Here is a 23,783-nt window from a genome sequence, read left to right on the forward strand (position 1 = left end):
CGGCACGGGGAGGGGCGCGGCGCGGCCGGCGCCCTCTGATTGGCTGCGGGCGTCGGGCCGCCGCGACGCGATTGGGCCGCGGGGCTGTCTGGCGCGAGAGCGCGTGAGGTGGGGAGGGGGCGCTGGAAGCTGCTGGAAGTCGGGGGGCGGGGGATGCGGCGGGCGGCGGCGGGAGGGGCCGCGCCGGTGCGGGCGGGCGGGCGCGGGCGGCGGGCGCAGGGGAGGGGCGAGCCGGGCGCCGCCCCCGGCCCCTCCCCGGCCCTCCCCACGCCGCTCTCCGACCGCGGGCGGCCCAGGGGCGGTCGCGCCGCTGCATCCCCATCCTCGTCGCCCGGCGCAGCGCGAGCCGGCGAACGGCAGCGGGCCGGAGCGGGCGCAGCGCCGAGCCCCGGCCATGGCCACCACCAGCACCACGGGCTCCACCCTGCTGCAGCCCCTAAGCAACGCCGTGCAGCTGCCCATCGACCAGGTACCCGGCGTGCCCGGGGCGTCGCGCCGGGGCCGCCCCGAGTCCCCCGCCGGGCGGGAGGGGTGGGGGTGGGTGTCACGCCGCCCGCCGCGCGGCGGGGAGGGGGCGCCCAGCCTGGCATCGTCGCCTCGCCCGCGGGCGCCGGCCGCCTCCCTCGGGCCGCGGCGCGCCCACCCAGCCCCCCATCGCGGCCCCGGGCGGGGGTGGGCGCGCGGCGTCGCGGGCGACAGGCAGCCGGGAGGGCTCCGCGACCGACGTGCGCGCGGGCATGCCGTCCCTCCCCGGCCCCGCGGCCCCCGGCCCCGCAGGCTGCGCCCCGGCGCGGCTGAAGGGACACCGGAGGCAACAGTTTGGGGGGGGGGCAGAGGTTATGGAGAAAAGTCACGGCGAGTTCACTGGCCAGGCTCTGCAGCCGAGAAAGTTGCAACCTTGTAGACAGGAGCAGCCACCCCGTGCCCTCAACGCCCTGGAGCAGAGCTGACACCGGCCGGGGCGACGGCGTTTAATCGAGGCCATCGGGTCCGGCTGCGGGAAGGGCCTCGGGATTCCCGAGAAGTGAAGAGGATTGTGATGGGGAAAGCAGCGCCATTTTTATTCAGAAAGTTTGCAAGTGTTCTGTCCTGAGGGTGCGATTTGGGCAGGCGTGGGTAGGGTCTGGTGAATCGTCTGGCCCCAGGCGCAAGGTGGTGGCTTTGGGGATTCCGCCTGCCCTTCCTCCAGTGTCCTGGATCTGAAGGGTTGGCGCTTCACTGGGGATACTGGCTCACTGTCCTCAGCCCCACTAGGGAGCTGGCCCACCTCAGCGAGGTGGAGAGGCTTCTCTGGGCTTTACTGTTTTAAATAAAAGCCTCAAGTATGCGGAAGGAGTATCACAAAGAAGTTCTGCCCTCTGTTCACGTCCAGTTGCTTGCTTGTACTTCAGCGTACCTCCCGCTGAATTGTGAAGTACCTGTCCCCCACGTACATCCCATGTAGAGGGCCACTAATGAAATTGTGGGTTTGGCAGGGATAGTCTTCTCTGTTTATTAATAAGCTAACCAGGACTTAAGGTTTTGGGTCTTCTCATCCCTGTGGAGGACTCTGTTTTCCAAACTGGAGTGTGACGCTTGGTCTGTGAGATACTGTTGCTGACTTAACCAGGTTGCTGCCAGTGTTTGTGGGCCAGGGTCTGACGAAAAATTTTCTTGGTGATGAGAAGCCAGGGAGAAATGAAGCAAGGCTTGTCATACCTTTTCCTTTCTTTTAGGAGATAGGTATATCTCGTCCCTCTCCCTTTCCCTCCCTGCAGTAGTCTTCTTGACTGTGGTGAAATGTTCTTTACTATGCTAATGCCTTTAGAGGTATATGGTGCTTATAACTTTTTAAATGATATAATATTAAAGAACTTTATTTAAACATTGCACTAAAGCAGGAGAATCAAGGGAAGATGGCAGGGCTTAAATTTCTTTTTGAGTGTGCTGCTTGACTAGTTAAAGGTCTTGATTTTGTGTCTTGAACAACTTTCATTTTAATGGAACTATTCTAAATTTGTGTAGGCATGTATAGCCCTGAGTTTGGGTGTCATTTTGTGTAGTATTTTGAGTTATTTTCTCTGCTCTAAGCAGGTCTTAAGGATATTGAATTAATTCCACACAACTTTTTATAGTGAGAATAAATTCTTTCTTTGAAGCATCAAATAATTGACCTTTTTATTGATGAAGCTCTTGCAATAACTGAAAATTCATGTTGTAAAATTAGATGAATAGTCCTTTAGCCATTATTTTAAATTAGGGCAAACCAAAATTTTTATAAAGTAAATAATTGAGAGAAAACCTCAGAATTGGTTGTGATCAAATAGTGTGACTCAACAGGAAGCAGTCAGGAAATGAAAAGTGTAATAGTATATAACTTGTCAGCATGTTAATTTTGTATGTGCTAATAGTGTTTTGAAAATTCAGGAAATCATTAAAGCACGTACTTGATGTCAGGAAGAAAGGGATTGTAGGGTAATAAGACAGTTACCTTTTTTACTAGAGTGGGGAATTGATGCGATGACAGCAGTCATTGGTGTTTGTGGAGCATAGGAATGTACCTTTCAGGACTAAGCAGCAGAGAAAGGAAAGAGTGCAGTGAGAGCCAGGCCAGGGAGGGAGAGGCAGCAAGAGATCTTGCTTTGGACCCCTGGATTGTTTAGTCTTCACTGAGAATTCCAGAGTGACCTTGAGGGAGCCCTAGTATTTTTCAGTAGGCCTTAAATTTAAATAAAAATATAAAATCTAGTATCAGATTGAGGTTTTGTGGTTCTTAAAGATAGCCAGGCAACTTTGTAGAATAATACTTTGTAGGTGGATATGATTGAGGGAATATTTTGAGAGTGGGTTTTGAGGATGGATTTGGACTGAGGGAGAGCTGTGCCAGAGAGAAAAAGCAGATGTGCCACCTAGCAGATGTCAGATACCTCTGGATGGAATTGTGTCCTTAGTATGTTGCTGATCCACAGTGCCTTTTTAAGACACCAAAGTGAATAGTAAAATCAAAAGTCCAAGTCAACATATTTTTTACTTTTTTTTTTTTAAGAGAGAGAGAATTTTCGGCAGACACAACATCTTTGTATGTGGTGCTGAGGATCGAACCCGGGCTGCACGCATGCCAGGCAAGCGCTCTACCGCTTGAGCCACATCCCCAGCCCCTCAACATATTTTTCAGAGTGTTCTCTTTCATATTGTGTCCTCTGTTGTGGTTTGCCTAGTACTCTTTGAGTTACCAGATGAGGTTGCTACTGGCCTTTCCCCTCTTCATCCTTCCCTAGCCTGCCTGCCTTCCACCTATCCATCCATTCATCCACTTTTCTTTCCTTATTTCCCATGATGCTGTAATTACCACTATAGATGGAGTGAATTTCCCTAGTGTTGTGATGTCCAGGATGGTGTGCTTGGCATAAGGCCAGTTAAGGATGAGTCATTAGACGTAGAGTCCTGTTTTTGGGACAGGTGTTACTGTTTTAGAGTTAATGTGCTGAACTCTTGGGGCAGGGAGAGGGGCAAGAGAGGCACTCAAGATACTTTGAAAGGTTTGGAGGAGAGAGAAGATGGATGAGGGCAGAAGAAAGAACCCAGTTAGGAATCCTGCAAATTGAGTAATTATAATGCCTAACACTTGACAGTTTTCAGAGCTCTTTCACTGCATTACATCCTCACACCACCTTGGGAAGTAAGAGTCAAAGCCCCAAATATTTAGCTTCAGGTATGTCTGCGTGACATGCTATTAAGCCCTTGTATAAAAGATCAGTTTCAGTATAGTTTTAATATATGGCAAATACTTTTTTCTACCTTCATTTTAGATCTGGGCCACCAGGTGTCTTTTGGAGGGGAAGATGAGAGCATGAACTTTCACACCCCCACCCCCATACTCGTGCACTGGCCCTTATGGTTTGGATAGGGAATGTGTATGTAAGAGAAAGCAGTGTGGAAGCCTGTGAAATCTTTGTTCCTTTGTGGTCAGTTTGCTGATTGCCCTTTCCTGTAAGCCCCCACCCTCGCTCCCTGTGCCGTAATTACAATGAAATGAAGCGACGGATCAGGGAAGAGTAGTTTAAAACTTCAGCTTTTTAAATTCCCCTAATTCCCTTATAGGTCTGAACTGTGATGAATCCCGTTTTATAGACAAAGAAATAAGTAAAATTCTCAGTGTAGATTCTTTAAAGAGTATGACTTTTAGGAGGAAAGGGACATGCCATGAAGCAGGCAAACCAAGGATTTGTTTTCTTTGAATGTTGCCAGTTGACTGCTCTAAGTTTGGTTCTAGGTTTCGGTTGTAATATTTAACTCATCTGCCTCTCCTGCTTTTACCATTATAATGAGAATCAGTTTCCGTCACAGAAACCCTGAGATGCTGCAGTCTGTTGTGGAAGATTCCTTTCAGTCAGAAAGGCATATGGGATTGAGAATCGCCTTGTCAGTTAACAATTTTAGAAACACCACTCTACATAAATGTTTCTTCCTGTATAAGACATATATTGGGCTTATTTTAAAAATTAACTGATAAAGATGCCCCATGTTAGAGGGAATATAAACAAATGGGAGGAGAGTGGACTAATGCTCTTGAAGCAATTTTCAGCAATAAAGAGCTGAAACTGACTCTGTAACCAAAGCAGTCCACCTCAGTCCACCTGCTAGGCAGTGGTGCTGCTGTATCTGTCCCTGCATTCCTCTTCCTCATCAACAGGAAGCACTGGTGTGGTGGTGTGGTGGAGAGGTGGGTTTGGAGCCACACTCTGCAAACCTTGTGCCATTAAGCAGATGATTGTTTTTTTTTTAAGCCCCAGTTTCCTCACCTGAAAATAAGGATAATAATAAGTATTAGATTCTTGCAAGTTTTTGTGAAGGTTAAAACAAAAATCTATGTGAAATGCTTGGCTCCTAGTAGATGTTGCACAGTTCCTCCTCCTTTACAAATTATAAAATATTTAGAATTTACTTTATATTTTTATTTTGAGAAATTAATACTTGTTCGTATATTGCATTTTTAATCCTTAGGACCTCATTTTTAGGAAGAGAAGTATAAGATTCAGGTTCAGTTACATGCCCACACAGTGATTAAAGTAGGATTAAAATTTAGTTTTGAATTTGGTGATAAAAACAGTTTTCTGCTTCCTTACTGCTTAGCAAATTCTTTGTTTCCAGCTTGAAACTGCTGTGTTGGATGTTATTGCCCCTTGTAAGTACAAAAAGCCCTGGTCTCTGTTTATTGGGTCTGTTCAGGCTGACCTTCCAGGGAAATCCTCAAAACAGCTTGCATGTAGCTTTGGTCTGCAGTCAGGTTTACAGGTGGGCTTCTACCAGGATACAATGTGAGATTTCTTTAAAATAAAACAGGCCATAGAAATGACTCTCAGCAGAGCGGTCAGTTAATGACTTCATGACTAACATGGGTGCAGATGGAAGTCCTGCTTTAGCCAGGAAGTAGGGTGTAGAACAGGAGGAGAGGCAGCTGATGTATGGAAGGATAGAATCAGGACTGAGGAGGCCCCTCTCCCAGGAGCCAGTGACGGATCCCTTCTGTGGCTTGTCATAGTCCCCCCCTACCCCCAGCCTTACAAGCTGACATCCAGTCCCCTTTGCACACAAACCTTTTTGTGAGTCTCATCTGATGTAACTGCTTCCTTACTTGAGCCCCAAGTGAGTTTTGGATCTGGCACTGTTCTGACGTTTCCATTCTGCTGAACGTTGTATGTATCAGTCAGGCTCCTGGTAGGAGACAGATTGAACCAGGGAGCTGAAGAGACTTGAAGAACTCTTTACAGAGATGTGGGAAGGTTTGGGGAACTCACCAAGAAACAGTAGTTCCCAAACCAGCGGCACTAGGCCAGAGGGCCAGGGGAAGGAAGGAAGGATCACAGCCCAGGAGGCAGTGGAAGCCTCCAGCGAGGGAGTCTGCCAACCTGCACTGAGCCTGAGGGACGTGGCACATCTCTCTCTCCTCCTGACCTTTGGTTTCTTGCTGGTGTCTCCTTCTGAGGACTGGGTGATGATGCTTTGGGGGCACAGCAGAGATTAGACCTGGAGGGGAATTTATATACGAGCCAGAACTGTGTTGCTTCAGTGTTATTCATTTCTCTCCTTGATAAATGCAACTAAAAATCCTGCAATCATGTTCTTTTATGCACATCCTCATTCTCTCTCCTCAGTCATGTTGTTTGAAAGAGTAGGTGACTCTTGCTATTTTCATTTTCCTAATTTCCATTCACCCTGAAAACCGTCCCTATTAGGCTTCTGTCTCCGGCATTAATAGCCAAATTCGGTGACAAATATTGAGAAACACAGCACTCCTCAGTCACTTCCTTGCTCACAACTCTGCACCGCGTCCATGTTGCCTATTGCTGTTTTTCCTGAAGTGACTCTGGGATGACTTGTATCAAAAGCCATTTGGTATTGTTATTTAAAACATACCTTCCCTGGCTCTACCCAGATGGACTAAGTGAGGGCCAGGGAACCCTCACCTCCTTTCCACTCCCCACCACCATTAGAGACTAGGGCCAAATATCTTAGGCTCTTCATATTATTAAAAGGTTATAAAAACTGGGCATGGTGCTGCATGCCTATAATCCCAGTGGCTTGGGAGGTAGAGGCAGGAGGATCGTGAATTCAAAGCCAGCCTCAGCAACAGTGAGGCACTAAGCAACTCAGTGAGACCTTGTCTCTAAATAAATTATGAAATAGGGCTGGGGATGTGGCTCAGTGGTCAAGTACCCCTGAGTTCAATCCTGGGTACCCCCCCAAAAAAGTTATAAAAATATGATGTGGGGTTGGGGTTGTAGCTCAGTGCTTAAGCATTGACCTAGCATGCATGAAGCCCTGGGTAATCCTCAGCACTGCTCCCTCTACCCCCTGCCCATGTATTTTTTTTTATCATGTTTGCATGTAACACCCCAGGTACGACACTCCCCAGGTGTAATGGTGTGGTTGACATATCACAAGATTTAGGAAAAATAAAATTCATAATGTACTCCTTTCTAAGCAGAGTAGCCCTGAAATGTTTAATAATGTACGCGTTTGTCAGTCCTATTACTGTATCCTGTGTGACTTTTTCCACCAGCCCATACATAGAAGCCGTGGAAAGCCTAGGATTGGGATGCCAGTGAGAGGCCTGCCTGCCTTGGGTGAGGCCCACTCCATCCAGTCTCACTGTGAGCTGTTTTTTGAGAATATGAAGCACTGCCCTGAAGGGCGCCTAGAACCCCCAGAGCAGGGCTATTCACCCCTGGCCCTGGTGATGCTCCCTCTCTCTCCAGAGAGGCCGAGTAGATTGCCCAAAGCCACTCATGAGCGGAGTGTGACTGCTTGCCTGCTGCTCTGGGGTGTTCTTGCATTCTCAGTTATGTACAGTTTCCTCAGTACAGGTTTCTTTCTTTTAACTCTTTGTGACATCCCCTTCCCCCATTTTGGCCTGGCAGATTTTTCCAATATTCGGCTAAAGACTGTGCCTTCCTGTTGAAGCTTTTGACATGTCTTCTCCTTTTCCAACCATTGGCTTCCCATTTGGGGCTTCTTGTGTGTGTGATCTGTCTGTGTGTGCAACATGCATACTCCAAGTGTGTGCAGTGCTGCTACCTTGGGCTGTGAGTGTCCCTAGTGGTCTGACACCTTGGATCCTTTGCAGAGAGCTGTCTCTTACATTCTGTGTGGCATTTCTGCAATGAGGCCAGGTCTGCGAGATGCGCTGAGAGAAGAGAGAGCTGCAGTCCTGCCCCCTCCATAGCCGTGGACTCTCAGCCCTTCTTGTTTCTGCCATTAAAAGCCAGGGCCAGCCAGAGCTGCCTTTCCTAGCAAGGAGTTTTGGGGAGTATTCTTGTGGGCTTCTTGCTCCTTTCCAAGGCTCCTAGTTAAATGTGGATTTCCTTCTGACTCTAGGAAGCAGTGTTCAAGGATTCTCCTTACCTTTCCAGGCTACTAGACTTCCCTTTTTGGTCAGGGCCTTCAGAGCAGTGACCTCAGGTCCTTTTCCCATCTTAATGAGCTCTGATGACATCTGGAGCATTTAATTATTTTTTCCCCTCCAATACTAGGGATTGAATCCAGGGGCATTTCTACCCTGAGCTATATCTCCAGTCCTTTAAAGAATTAAAACAATTATATATTTATTTTTGAGGTACTTGGGATTGAACCAAGGGATGGTCTACCACTGAACTACATCCCGCGTCCTTTTTAGTTTTGAGGCAGAGCCTTACTAAGTTGCTGAGGCTGGCCTCGACCTTGTGGTCTTCCTGCCTCAGCCTCCTGAGTAGCTGGGATCACAGGTGCTTGCCACTGTGCCAGCAACATTTGTTTTTTTGCTTACTCAACAAGTCTCCTTACCATGCTATAAATTTCTTAAGAATAGGACCCTTTGTATCCCTCTGCTCTGGACTTGGCTTGGGGTATGTTTGGAGGAAGTGGCACTAATGTGATGAAGGGCAGAGACTGGCTCAGATTCTGATTGTCACTTGTTAGCTTTGTGCTTTGGCAAGTTGCCGATCCTTTGTTAGCTAGCTGCAGTTTCCTGGTGTATAAAATGGGGCGTGTAGTAGGGCCCACTTCGCAGGGTTGAGGTTAGCACTGCAGAGGTAAAGAGGCAGAGGCTGAGTGTGGGCTGGGGATTACTGACGACTGTGATTCTCTTGCAGGGGCTGGAGGCCACAAAATTGTATCTGACCTTAGCCAAGTCCTCAGTTCATGAGGGGTCTACTGGAGTCTTCTCAGTTATATATTTGACAAGTATTTGAGTGTCTAGCATGGCTGGCAGTGTGCTAGACAAGGGGACACTGAGGAGAGTGACTGTGGTCCCATGAGATGATTGTAAATTAGAACACTGCAGCTCCTTGAAGGAGTTGGTCAGATGGAAGAGAGTCCTGCTCAGGGAGACGGAGAGGCTAGGGACATGCCTGTTGCATCTGGGGCTTCCCTGGCTTCCCCTGGCACCCATGCCCTTCTGGGCTGGAAGGCAGGTTGGGACTGAGAACAAGGAGCCCCACTTCACTGGCCAGGAGCCGCTGGGCTGATGGGGCAGCCCTCGGACTTTCAGTGTGTGCCTCTTGCTGGCTGTGTATTGCTCAGCGCTCAGAGGCCCTGGTTGGTCAGGCTTCCTGAAGGACAGATGCACAGCAGATCTCTGTGAGGGAGAAGCCAGTGGTATAAACCTTTTTGGCTGACTTAATTTTCTTCTTTTAGTTTCCTGGGAAGCCAAAGATATGCAAACATTGAGAATTTTTGGGGTATGTGACTGATTGTTCAAAAAAGAAATGAAGGTAACTCTTGAGGTAAGTCAGTAGTTGCAGCTAAGTGATCACAGTGGCTGGAAAGGGAAGCTTCATCAGCGTTTTAATCAAGAGATTCAAACAAAAGAAGCCCTCTGATCACACAGTTGTCTTTATCTGTAAAGAACAAAGGACTGCCACTTCAAAAAGGACTCCTTTGGCATATCTTCCCCACTCTCAAATTCACCACGTCCTCCTCATCCTCCAAGTCTCCCATCTAGTCCAGGGCAAGCCTGACTCTTGGCCCCCATCAGGTGAGTGATTCATCAGGGGATCCTCCCAGGCCAGCTCTAAGGCAGGTGAACTGATGTCCTTGAGAGAAGAAAGCCAGGGGACTGGCCAGCTGCCAACCAGAGAGACCACCCTCTTCTGATCAGTTTGCCTTGCTCCAGTCAAGACATGGGATAAAGACATAACGTACCTCCTGCTTTAATCTGTAATTCTATAGAAAGTTTTTTAGTTTTTGGAGGTCCTTTTGGGCCAGAGTAGATGTTTGTGGAAAATTAGAGTTATAAATAATATATTAAACATAAACATTTTAGGTATATTTAAGTTGTTCAGTTACATGTATGCTAAAGTAGCTCCTTGCTTATGCAAACAAACAAAAGATTCGGACTCATTTAATTTTCTTTTTGAACTAAATTGTAGGTAGACTATACTGCATACATGATAGACATCCAGATGATACTTCCTTGAGGATACTGAGTGGAGAGAGAGGTACTCCACCTTTTGCAAAACCATTAGTTTCAAAACCACCTGTCTACTGGGTGTTCAGTAGAAGGTGATTGAATAGAACATCTCATTTAATCAAGATAAATATTGATACATGCAATTATGTTCTAGAAATTAACTATAGATAGAAAATTGCCTGAAACTAGCAATACATCTTAATAGTGAACCATAGCAGTCTGTTTATTTAAGGTGTAGCTTAGCTGACCAGGTCATAGGGTTAGATGAAGTAGCTAATGCCATTTCCATCCCCTGTCGAGACGCCTAGAGGGTACCAGACAAGGTACATAAACGAGTGTTAATATTGGTGCCTCGTTTTCTGAGTTGTGCACAGCACGACCATCTGGAAGCCACGTGCAGTCTGAAGGGAAAGCCTCTACCTGCTTTTCGATTGATCGCCATAAAGAGATGTTGGCTTGCTGCTGCCCAAGTTGATTTTTCAAAGGAAGCTCGAATCTGGATTTTTTAATGGAAATACGATTTTTAAAATTCTGGAAAAAAACTTTAAGTTTTTTCTTTTTAAGCCCACATCTAGGCAGATCTCCCAACCCAAGAGTTAGGTAGCAGGTTCTATTAGAGTTGATGGTGGTTAGTCCACTCTGAAGTACAGTGTTCTGCTCTGAAACTTTCTAGATTATAACCAGAGCAGGGCAAGTAGTACCAACAAGGGTTCAGAAGACATGTCAAGCAGTAGCTGACAATGACATTTTTTTATTTTATTATTTGATCATTTCATCCTTTTTCATCCAAAAAATTCAGATTACATTTTATCTGGCTCTTTTCATTTGGAGAGGGTCACGTCCTCAGCATAATCTCGAAGGTTAATACCCCATTACAGTGGAAGGCTGGAATTTTACACTACTATTATTTTATTCTTTTTGAAGATTCAGTATTACAATTGTTAACTGGTATACATTGTTGAGGCTATTTTATGGAGTGTAGCATTTTGAAAAAACAAGTCTGGCTAGTGGGGAATAAAAAAATAACTCGGAAAGGTCTAGATTGTCTTACAGTGTGAGTGTGGTGGTGCACGCTCGTGGTCCCAGCTACCCAGGAGACTGAGGCAGAGTCATTGAGAGTTGGAGACGAGCCTGGGCAACATAGTGATACCTGTCTCAAAAAAGAAAAGAAAAAGAAAAAAAAAAGATTGATTGTTTTATAAGCCCCATCAGTTTTTCCAGTTTTCTTAACTGTTTTGGCCAGAGTGTTTTATCATGTGATAGCTACTTAGCTTTGGGGTTTAACTTTAATCTGTAGTCTGCTTCATGATGACCGTGAGCCTGCCTTTGCCTTTTCTAACAGTAGAACTGCACAGCTGTTCGTATTAGCTACGTCCCAAGAATAGAAGTGACAAAGATTTTTGGTGCATGAATAGAGCCAAGAGGATGAGGGCAGAGAACAGGTTGGAGGCACCCTATCTAGTACTTAGTATCCTAGAGATAGTCAAGGGAGCGAGCCATAGGAGAAAATTTAAATTCTAGGTGCCATAATTGTAGTCCTTGTGCATTTCCTGTGGGATCAGGCTGCATAGATCTTTTCCTTTTGTTCTTGGAAAATGTTGTAAATCTGCGTAATAACTTGGCATCAAAACATTGAACTTCAGCTTTCCATTAAACCTGGATGGAGATTCTGATAACACTAATCAAAGTTGAACAGTGGGGTTTGAGTATTGTTAAATTGTATGTAGTTGAATTTTTGGTTTGGATTGGGGAGATTCATTTATAAAGCCTGTGTCTTTCTAAGATATAGGAAATATAAATTTATGGAGAAATATGAAGTTCCAAGAATGTTTTTGGCATAGATTGAGAGTTTTACTTCATAGGACTATAAAATGATCTATAATTTTTTTAAAGGAATATAGCAGTGGGTAGGAAATATTTGAGTAGATTTAAAAAATCCTATTTGGAATATTAAAAATAAAAGGATGTTGGTACAAAGATTAAACTAAAATAGCACAGAAGGCTGGTCTTGGATTGTTTTCCTTTTTCTATTTTATTGCAAGTAGGAACTTCTAGAAAACGATGAAAATATTAGGTGACTTCATTTTGTCCCTACCTCCAGATTTGGTAGATGCAAAACAAAGGAGAAAGGCAATGCAGGTCAGTGTGCCCTGACTAGGTTGGTCACACGGGTTAGCAGGCAGGTCCATTGTTTTTTATGCCACCTGTAATCAGTGGGTGCTGGGTGTGGGTAGAAGAGGACATGCAATTGTTTTGTGTGTTACTGTCAGTTAACGTATTGGGAAAGATGGACTATTATAAAATCAAGACCTTTCTCTGAAATTTGACATCATGTAGGCTCTGTAGTACAGAGGACAAAATTTGGTAAGTTGGCATTATTCTGGGACTTGTAGATTTGGAGAGTTTTGTTTTTAATGAATGTTGGTGATTTTAGAACATTTTTGTTTAAAAGGAAAGTGATGGGTTTAGTATTATTTATTTTTTTGGTATCATTTCACATGTTGAGAATTACCAAGGGGTTTTAGTAGGTCCTGGAGAGAAAAAGATGAACAAGTGCTCTCTGGCCTTTTAGCTTCTAGTCTAGTGGGATGGGAAGACTAACAGATATTTATAGTGTGTCAATGAGTGTTAGAAGACAGATGTGTTGGGATGAGTTTGGATAAGGCTGCTGTGACAGAGTCCCAACATTAATCCAGCTACTTAAAGATGATAGATGTTTTGCCCCCGCCCCCCCCCCAACAATTTTGATGTAAACAGTCCACAGTGTGGGTAACTCCGCTCCACCTGGCTGTACTCTAGAGACCTGTGTGCCTCCAGCTTGTGGCTTTGTAACTTGAGGTCTCATCCCTAGCAGCCTGGTTGAGGCCCACTCACTTAGGACAGTGGGCTTTTTGCATTTTGATTTGCATTTCCCTAATGATTACCGATGTTGAGAATTACCATATGATCCGGCAGTACCACCACTGGGCACCCATCCCAAGAAAATGCTGAAGAGACACCTATAATACCATGAGTATTGCAGCACTCAGCATTATAGCCAAGAAAAGGAAGCAACCCAAGTATCTGTCAGCCTATGAATGGATAAAGAAAATGTGCACACACATGAGGGAATATTATTCAGCCATAAAATGGAATCATGTTTTGTTGTCTGCAACCAGTGGGTGGGACTGGAGAACATTATTTTACATGAAAGAAGCCAGGCATTGAAAGATACATATACCACTTACCTCAACCATGTGGAATCTAAAAGTATTGACCTAGAAGTTGAGAGTAGAATGGTGGTTACCAGAGACTAAGGAGGAGGTTAGGTAGACGGGAGTGGTGGGCAGAGATTGATCAGTGGATGCTGTCTTGTAGTAGATCCTGGTGGTAGTCTGGTGGGCTAGTGCACAGTGGTGTGACTGTAGATAATGATAATGATCTATATATTTCAAGAGGCTAGATGAAAGAATTTTGAATGTTTCACTATAAAGAAATGGTAAATGAAATATATATATTTAATCTGATTTAAACATTACACAATGTGTACATGTATTGGAACATCACATGGTACCCCATGGATGTGTACATATTTTTGTTTCTATGTGTCAGTTAAAAATATAAAGTAAAAATTGAAAATCTGGGCTCTACCACAGAGTTGGGTTGGTATCTGTTAATTTTCAAATCACTGACAGGTTCACAGGCTACGGGAGTGCTGGGGGACTGGGGGACCAGGAGGGTTTCAGCTTCCTGATGAAGGCAGAGATTGTTGTAGGTCAGCACATACACTATCACTTCTACTCACTTCTTTTGCGAGAGCTATGTCATATGGTAGAGGTCACTGCAAGGAGATGGATTGGGGTAGAAGTGGGATGGTGACTGGGAGCCTTGCCCAGCTACAGTTCTGTTACAAAGGAAGATCAGGGCAGGCCTCAAGAATAATTTTTCTTGGTATCCTAAAGAGAAAGTGTGAACAACACCCCCCGCCCCACTGTCCCCCAGGGATTGAACCCACAGGCTCTCTACCACTGAGTTGCATTCCCAGCCCTTTTTAAAATTTTGATACAGTCTTAAGTTACGCAGGCTGGCCTCAAACAAAATCCTCCTGCTTCAGCCTCCCAAGCCTCTGGGAATATGGCTGTGTGCCACTGTGCCCAGCTCAGTACTGGCTCCACGCTAGATTTTTTTTTTTTTTTTTTTTTAAAGAGAAAGTGAGAGAGGGGGACAGAGAGAGAGAGAGAGAGAGAGAGAGAGAATTTTAACATTTATTTATTTTTTCTTAGTTCTCGGCGGACACAACATCTTTGTTGGTATGTGGTGCTGCTGAGGATCGAACCCGGGCCGCACGCATGCTAGGCGAGCGCGCTACCGCTTGAGCCACATCCCAGCCCCCCACGCTAGATTAAGAGAGTGTGCAAAGTAAAGAAAGGGCAGGCTCACTCTTTCAGTAAAGATGGATGGGTCTCCTGGCTTTGTGCTAGGCTTTGAATTTCAGAGAGGGTGAAGTGGGCCGGAGTAGATGAGGTAGCTAATTAAAACATAATTAAAACGTGTTTCCTGTGTTAAGATTGTGGTGCCTGAGGTCAGGGTTCAGGAGTCGGCTTACATTCCCCTTGCCACACTTCCCAGCCCTGTGAGGCTGGGGGCCTGGCTTCTCCCCGACAGGGCCTCGTGCGAGCGAGCACTTGGCAGACATCACCGTGGCCACCTTGTTGCTCCTTTGTAAAGCACTGCTCCTGGGAAACAGAATCTGCTGGGGGTGGGCTGGTTGTCGGTCATCTGGCTGCTACTTGAACACTCAGATGTAGAACCTGTGTCCTGTGTTCTCACCTGCAGAGGGATCGTCCCATGCAGGCTGGCATGTCACAGAAAGCCAGAGCACCCTGGAGGACACCCGGGGTCCAGGGAATGGGAGTGCTCCCTAAAATGCAGTACTGACCATGGTGGGGAGTCCATACCGCTCTGTGTAAAAGGCGGGGTGCGTAAGTGCTGAGTGGCTACTGGGCTTTCTGTCATGTGGACACTGTGCACATCACTACTTAGTGCTGTCACTTGGAACTGTGATGTTATTTTACAGCTTACTCCTTAGACTAGATAGAAGCCCCTTGGGGGAGGAGCTAGTCACTGTCCCCTGACTCTCCAGCACTGGATGAGCTTGTAGTGTTGGCTTGTTAGTGGATAAGTAATGGCTTGAGAACCATAGCATTGTGGAAAGGAGGTGGATTTTAGAGTCAAAAAAAGAAATTTGCTTTAAATTCTTCCTAGTTCAAGGACAGGATACGAAAAAGTACCAAGAAAAAAAATGTGGACTAATACATCCACACTTAAAGTTTCTAACAGTAGTAATTAAAATAGTTCTGCATAATCCAAGAACCAAGCTACACAAAATAACACACCCTGAATATTTCCTTTGATCTATATTTTACTGCATTTCTTTTCTCTGCATTAATAGGTAGTGGAGAGGAAGTCAGGTCCTGCTGAGTGATGGAATATTTACAAATGTTAATATTAGAGTGCATTTTCTAATTGAAAAGCAATGACAAAGCTGGGCTGGGGCTCAGTGCAGGGCGCTTGCTTAGCAAGTGTGAGGCGCTGGGTTCGATTCTCAGCACCAATATAAATAAGTGAATAAAATAAACATCATCAACATCTAAATTATTTTTTTAAAAAAGCAATGACAAAGTAGGAGGAATTAATATCGAATAAATACAGTGAAGCTCATTTTGGAGAGGTCTGCACGTAAACAGCAAGTGAATTCTTGGTGGAGAATAACCCTACCTTCTACGCCTGACATTTAAGGTGCAGGTCCCAGTTCCACATCAGATCACTCACAGCCTGTCAGTAGCCCACTCCCGTTCCTCCTGATGGGCGTCCTTGTTGTCCTCCCAGCAGTGTGTTTTGCAGGTTATGCAGCCCTGCCACACCCTGTGTGTTCCCACCGTGCCTGGTGAGAGGCAGGTTGTAGTTGATGATGCTTACCACCATCACTGTGGATGGTGTCTCCTGCCAGGCAGCTTTTCTGACCTCTGGGCGACCTTACCAGTAGTGAACAATGCTAGGCCATTTCAATCTTCTGATTCCAAAAAGAGCACTTGTATTTTGGAAAACACTAGTCCCCCCCCCCATAATTTTTTTCCTAAAACTTTTGAATTAATTGCATGTGCTTAAGGGGTTAGAGTAGTGGACTAAGCATGGTCTTTGGGTTTGGCCTCAGCTTAAAATTCTGGCTCCCATGCTGTGTGACTATAGAAAATTACTTGATTTTTCTGATATTTTGTTTCCTTGCTTTTAAAATGAAAAATTTCCTCATATGAAAAATAGTGTTTTTCCAGGAAAGCAAGAGTATTTTCGATTAATGGAAGCCATCGTAACTGCTTAATAAATGGCAGTTACTATTTATCATCCTTTTAGAATGAGGGGAAATTATATGAAATAATTTCCACTTAGTGAGTGCCTGCACTGTGCTGGCGTACGTTTGCTCCTCCTGTGTCCTGATTGCTCCATTAGTCCTCAAACGACACTATGTAGTTTTTGTTACGGATTTGACAGCGATGGCCCATCTGCCTGATGGGCAGCTGGTGAGTGGCAGGCCCTAGGCCAGAACTTGGATCGAGGACACGTTTGCTGTGAGGCTCTTATTCCAGTGTGTGCATATATGTTGATAGGTGCTTATTTTTTAAATATCAATTTTAAGTTGTAGTTGGATGCAATACCTTTATTTTATTTATTATTTATTTTTATGTGGTGCTGAGGATTGAACTTGGGCATGCTAAGCAAGTATTCTACCATTGAGCCACAACCCCAGCCCAATAGGTACTTATTTTTGAAATGAGCAAAAACATATAATGAAAAGTATATTTTGTGGGTTTCTGAGTTAAAAGACTCACTTTTTTTTTTTTAGAATTATGTGTTAGTTTTATAAATTACTTATTCTAGAATGCAGAATGGAACTTTTATTTTTTTTATTTATTTTTTTTTTAAAATATTTATTTATTTTTTTTAGTTATTGGCGGACACAACATCTTTGTTTGTATGTGGTGCTGAGGATCGAACCCGGGCCGCACACATGCCAGGCGAGCGCGCTACCGCTTGAGCCACATCCCCAGCCCCCAGAATGGAACTTTTAAAAACTGATAATATAAGCAGGCAAAAAGAAAAGTTATTGCCTTTGTTTATGCTGGGGAGTATAAGATTTTAATGATCACTGTTTCTCTTTTGGGAGGGAATTAATTTCCACAGACTTAGTTTTAGGCAAATAAACAGATTTAAAAACCTTTTCTATGTAATTTTCTGACCCTTAAACTTGCTATTTTAAATATTTCTTTATAAATATTTTTTGTTACAAAATTAACAATTTCCATTGTAGAAATTGGGAAAGTATTTTGTTAGCTTAAATCTTGAATTCAAATCCGTAGGGGGAAAGTTCCGTCAGTACTTTCAGTCCTTACTTTTCTCCCTTGGGCAACTCCCTTCAGGAGGCTCCCTCTCATCCCCTCTGGACTGGTTGCACCTTCTGCTCTGCTGACTGCAGGTCTCTACTTGTTCTGACTGTGTACAGGAATCCTGTGCCATTCCTTCTTTGGTTAGACTTCTGTTTTGCTGAAGCATATGTCTAAATAACTTCCTAAGAAATTAAACTTTCTAAGTAAATTTCAGTCTTAAGTGTTTGGAGATGTCATCATGGAACTGCAGGTTGTCAGTAACTCCCTGTATAACTTAGGGGTTGTGCCATTACTTTACATCATGCTGCTGGAAGCGTGACGCTAGTCTAGTTTTCGTGGCTTTGTAGTTGATCTGATTGTTCTTGAAGATTACTTAAGTTCTTTTTTTATCTTTGATATTCTTACACTGCATGTTATTGTGTCTATATGGATAACTTGGTAAATTTTTGCAATGCAAAGATTCATGCTCTTTAGTTCTGGGAAATTTGCTGATTTTTTAAAAAATATTTTCTTCTTTGTCGTTTTCTTTCTGGAATTCTTTATTTGTTAGATGTTGGACCTTTTGGATAAATTCTGTCGTGCATGACATGTTCTGTTGTGTTACCCGTGTCTTTGAGAGACTTCCTCCTATCATTAACCATTTGACAGGTGATGACTGAGCCTTTAGAGAATTCTAGTCCCTGATGCCAAGTAGAGCTCCAGTTGGTTGTCTCTATTGAACCTTGCCCCAAATGCAGATTTTTAGAGCAAAAGAAATGTTGTTATTATCTTAAGCCACCATGTTCTAGGAGTAATGTTTATGTTGCGGTGGGGGGGTGGTTCCCAAAAACCCAGGGGTGCCTAACCACTGAGCCACATCCCCAATCCTTTCTATTTTTTACTTTGAAGCAGGGTCTTGCTAAGTTGCTTAGGGCCTTGCTAAATTGCTGAGGCTGACCTCAAACTTTGTATCCTCCTGCCTCAGTCTCCCAAGGCACGTGTTACAGGTTTGGGCACTGAGCATGGCTAATGTCATCAAAGCTTTCTTTTTGGCAATTATGTTTAAAAAATGTTGAACTTTAATTTCTATATGGTAGAATGCACAGAGCCTCCATGTACAGTTTGAACAATACTCACAAATGCGTGTACTTGTTACCCATGTCCTCTGAAAACCTTGTGAAAGAAAATGTGGTAGACCAAGGTGAGAACAGTGCAGCATTAGAGGATGAGTTGAAAAGAAATTGGCAGGATCTCTTTTATATTTGGGTATAATCTGAATATGACAGGAAACCATTGTACTTTATTTTAGAATAAACCCTTTATTTTAGAATGATTTTACTTCACACAAAGTTGTGAAGATAGTACAGAGAATTCCCATAAAGTAGTCCTCTGATGTAATCCTTTTGTTACTATGTTACATTAGTATGGTCATTTACCACAACTACTGAACCAGTGTTGGTACATTATTACCAAACTGTATACTTTGTTTAGATTTCTTTATTTCTTTTTGGTGGGTGGGGGTGGGGCTGCTGGGAATTGAACCCCGGGCCTTGTGCTTGCTAAATAAGGACTCTACCACTAAACCACATTTCCAGCTCCTTTTTAAAAAATTTTATTCTGAGACGTTTTTTGCCAAGTTGCCTGGGCTGTTGGTGGACTTATGCTGCTCTGTCCTGAGCCTGCTGAGTGGCCGGATCACAGGTGTGTACCCCTGCACCTGGCTGGGTGGTTCATTGGGATTGGGGCTTCAGCAGAGAGCTTTGGGGAACACAGACCCTTAGCCTGTAACAGGATCCTTTTTGTGTTCCAGGATCCTTTGCTGTTGCCACTGCATTGAGTCTTCTTGTCTCCTTAGGTTCCTCTAGATGGTGACAGTTCCTTAGGCTTTCTCTGTGACAGTTTTGAGGGATGTTGCCGAATGTCCCTCACGCTGGGTTTGTCTGAGGTTTTTCTACAGTTTGTCTGGGCATGTGTTTGGGGTTGTATTAAACTGCAGTAGAAATATTGTGTAGGCCATTGAAGACTGAATCTGACCTCAGGGAATGTGGCAGGGCTCAAGATTCAATTTGGGGGTTACACTTTGTATCTTTAAATAATTCCATTGTGCTTTCAGGCTACGGATTTGGTTTGGTAGAATAAAGTACACAGGCATAATTTGGTCAGAGTGATGAAAAAGACTGACATCACACAAATGTAAATAAAAATGATGAGAAACAATATAGATAACCTTTTAATCAGCATTGGTGGCCTCTCTGTATGATTTTGAGTCCCGGCTAGTATAGCAAGTTGAGCAGTGGACAATTTAGTTTGATTTAGATACTTCAAAACTACTGGGAGAGAGGCAGTGTCCCTTTCTTCCCCAAGGAGCAGTGTGTGTCTGGCCTTGGGGACAGCAGCGTACCAGTGCCTCGTGTCTCCTCCTTTCCAGAGGGTAACCAGTCAGGAGCAGGGGCTTCCCTGGATGCGGGTGGTGACGGCTCTAGCTTTCATGCTTGTCCAGGTGGAAGCCAGTCTTGGCGCCTCTGCCTATGTCCTTCTGCTCTGCCTTCTCCCTTGTCCACTGGGGAGGGCTGGCTTTCTGTCTTGAAGTCTCTCATTGTGATGATGAAGATGGGGAGACTATAACATTTATATTATTTGGCTACATAATAGAACTTTAACATATATGGCAGTTTTGAAAAATGATATTACGTTTGACCATAACCATTGAGAACTTAAATTTTAAATTGCTACATAGAAGCAGACCTATTATTTTTAATTTTTAAAAATGTTTATTTTTTAGTTTTTAGCCCTAATAATATTAACTTAAATTTTTATTTTCTAAAAATAAGGGCTGGGAATGTGTCTCAAGCGGTAGCGCTCTCGCCTGGCATGCGTGCGGCCCAGGTTCGATCCTCAGCACCACATACCTACAAAGATGTTGTGTCCGCCGAGAACTAAAAAATAAATATTAAAAATTCTCTCTCTCTCTCTCTCTCTCTCTCTCTCTCTCTCTCTCTCTCTCTCTCTCTCTCTCCTCTCTCCTCTCTCACTCTCTTAAAAAAAAAAGTTAATATTATTAGAGGAATTTATGGGTCTTTCCTTTTCTTTCCCCCCAAACTCTTTATTTATTTTTAGAGAGTTTGTACTGGCCCATCATCCCTTTTCTGGGGAGTTGGTTTTAAGAATCAGTTTTGCAGTGGCTCAGCGGTAGCGTACTTGCCTGGCATGTGTGAGGCACTGGGTTTGATTCTCAGCACTGTGTATAAATAAATAAAATAAAGGTCTATCAACCACACACACACACACACACACACACACAACACACATATATTCAATTTTGCAGAATATCTACAAGCATTGTGTACATAGAGGGTGATGAAAAAACTGTGCCCGTCTCTCTGGCTTAGGAAAACCTCTTCCGACTTTGTGTGCCCCTTCTAGACCCTTGTTCCAGAGAGGAGCACCTTGGAGATAGGGTACGTGTCATTTCTTTGCTTTTCTTCAAACCACAGATGTGCATGTGTGTGTGGTAAAAATGACAGTTTCTCATCTTCGCCATTTTCAGCATACAGTTCAGCAGTGATGAGTGCAGTGCACCGTCGCACATAAGATCTCCACAACTTTTGCATTTTGCAAAACTGAAATTGCATGTTCATTGAATAGCTGCCCATTTCCTCCACCCCAACTCCTGGGAACCACTGTTGTACTTCCTATTTTTATGAAATCGACTATTCTAGATACTGCATTTAAGTGGAAACCTATAGTGTTTGTCTTTTTCTGACTGATTATTTCAGTAGCATGATGCTTCAAAGTTTATCGTATGTATCATGTTGTCATATGAACTTGAATTTTCTTCTTTTTAGAGGCTGAATAATATTCCATTGCAATAAGGTCTTATTCAAGTGTGAATGAATTGATAACATTTTATTTATGATTTGCAATTTTTTGAACCTTTTTTTTTTTGTAGCAAATTTCTTTTTGTGTCCGTCATAAAGGTATGCTCTTATATTGTCTCTTGTTTTTGGTACCAGGGATTGAACCCAGAGACATTAACCACTGAGCTATATCCCAGTCCTTTGTAATTTTTATTTTGAAACAGAATCTTACTAAGTTGCTTAGGGCCTTGCTAAGTTGCTGAGGCTGGCTTTGAATTTATAATTCTCCTGCTTCAGCCTCCTGAGATGCTGGGATTACAGGTGTGCAACTGTGCCTGGCTTGTATCGTCTTTTTAAAAAACAATTTTCCTAACTTTAAAATATGTTATATTTACAGAAAAGTTAAAAGTATAGTTCAGATAATTCCCCCCCCCCTCCCCTGAACTGTTTGGAAATAAGTTGCTGACTTGATGTCACATCACTTCTGAATATTTTTGTAGCATTTCCCATAAACAAGGGAATAATTCTTTATAACCCCCAGATGACCATCAGAAATTAGGAAATATATAATTTCTTCCTCAGATCTTTAGACCTCTTTCAGATATTACCACTCATCCCACTAGGTCCTTTTTAGCAACCGAATCCAATTCAGCGTCACAGTTTGCATTTATTTCTCAAATCTCTTTAATCCCCCTGTGTCTAGGACATCCCTTTGTTGAACTGGAACGTATCCTTTCCTTTTTTTTTTTTTTTAAAGAAAATGTGTAAAATTGGTTTTAATTGTTTTCTAAATATTTGGTAGAATTTTCCAATAAAACCATCAAGGCCTGGACAATTTTTTTTTAGAACATCTTAAATTAAAGATTTAGTAATTCTCAGCAAATAAATAATAGTAAATTCAGATTCCTGTTGGGTGAATTATAGCAGTCTGTGCTTTTTATGGAGTTGGTACCTTTCACCTAAGAAATCCCTATTTCTGGCATAAATGCCCTAGGGGGACCTGTGGTGGTGGGATCTAGGGATGTGACAGTGCTTTGTAACTGCATGGACAAGGAGTGCTGAGGGGGACACACACACACTGCCTCTCTCCATCTTGATAAAAGAGATCATTTTATGAAATATTTTTATGGGTGTGTGTGTAGTTTTTTTTTTTTTTTTTTTTTTTTGGTGTTAGAGAGGACTGAGGCCAGGAACTCGTGTGCTGAGTTATAATACCCAACCCTGTAAAAAAGTTATTTTGAATATGGTCTTGCTAAGTTTCCCAGGCTGGCCTTGAACTTGCTGGCCTCCTCCCTCTGTTCCCCAGGTAGCTGAAATTACAGGTGGTGCCACCATGTTCCTGAAAGCCGCAGTCATTATTTAAGGGTAATGCATGGACAGAAGTAAAACAGGGCCAGAGCCTCTTGAGAGAGGTCCAAGACAAGAAGATAATTCAACAGGCAATTACTTTTTTAAAAAATAATATTTATTTATTTTTATTTTTATTTTTTTTATTTTTTATTTTTATAAGGTGCTGAGGATTGAAACCAGTGCCTCACATATGCCAAGTGAGCATTCTACCACTGAGCCCAAGCCTTAGCCCACATGGTGTATTTTTTTTTTTTTTAAAGAGAGTGAGAGAGGAGAGAGAGAGAGAGAGAGAGAGAGAATTTTTAATATTTATTTTTAGTTCTCGGCAGACACAACATCTTTGTTGGTATGTGGTGCTGAGGATGGAACCCGGGCTGCACGCATGCGAGGCGAGCGCGCTACTACTTGAGCCACATCCCCAGCCCCCACATGGTGTATTTTTTAAAAATTGTTTTTAGTTGTAGATGGACACAATATCTTTGTTTATTTATTTTATGTGGTGCTGACAATTGAGTCCAGTGCTTCACTCATTCGAGGCAAGGACCAGCCCCCACATGGTGTATTTCTAACGGCTTTATCAAGATATGATTTGTTCTGGGCATGGTGGTGCTTGCCTGTAATTCCAGCAGCTTGGGAGGCTGAGACAGGAGGATCACAAGTTCAGAGTCAGTCTTTGCAACTAGTGAGGCCCTAAGCAACTTATTGAGTCCCTGCCTCAAAATAAAAAATAATAAGAGCTGGGAATGTGGCTCAGTGGTTAAGTGCTCCTGGGTTCAATTCCAGCTATCTGGAGACTAAGGCAAGAGGATCAAAAGTTTGAGGCTAGCCTCAGCAATTTAGTGAGGCCCTAAGCAATTTAGCAAGACTCAGTCTCAAAATAAAAAGGGCTGGGTTTGTGGATCAGTGGTAAAAAGCCCCTGGGTTCAATCCCTGATTTAAAAAAAAAAAAAAAAAAAAAGCAAACTAACTCTCCCCACAACAGGGAGTTAAGAAAAAAGAATTGTGTAACTATCACCACTGATGAATCTGGACCACTTTCATCATGAAAAGAAAGACCACTACTAATGTACTTTCTGTCTACAGAGATGCCTGTTCTAGACATCTCATAAAATGCCTTTGTGTCTGGATTCTTCCACTTAATGTAGAGTTTTCAGGGGTTCTCCATGTCTTGGCATGTATCAGAATGCATTTCTTATTATTGCCAGATAATATTTCAGTATATGAATATTCTACATTTATTTATTCTTT

At 43.6% G+C, this 23,783-nt stretch overlaps 1 protein-coding gene across 6 annotated transcripts in view; it reads left to right on the forward strand.

Annotated features, from left to right (window-relative positions):
* The first annotated feature begins 244 nt into the window (after positions 1-244).
* Mboat2 (membrane bound glycerophospholipid O-acyltransferase 2) overlaps positions 245-23,783 on the forward strand; it is a 132,394-nt gene continuing 108,855 nt past the window's right edge. For 2 of the 6 annotated variants that reach the window (XM_078029704.1, XM_078029705.1), the window contains exon 1: positions 245-469. In XM_078029704.1, the coding sequence (XP_077885830.1) occupies positions 395-469 (75 nt within the window). In that variant the 5' untranslated portion in view covers positions 245-394. Of the gene's footprint in view, positions 470-975; positions 1,096-23,783 lie in introns of those variants that run through there. The other 4 variants (XM_078029706.1, XM_078029708.1, XM_078029709.1 and 1 more) reach the window with 4 other exon arrangements.

The sequence above is a fragment of the Ictidomys tridecemlineatus genome, chromosome 12, assembly GCF_052094955.1.
Source record: "Ictidomys tridecemlineatus isolate mIctTri1 chromosome 12, mIctTri1.hap1, whole genome shotgun sequence".
Classification (NCBI taxonomy): domain Eukaryota; kingdom Metazoa; phylum Chordata; class Mammalia; order Rodentia; family Sciuridae; genus Ictidomys; species Ictidomys tridecemlineatus.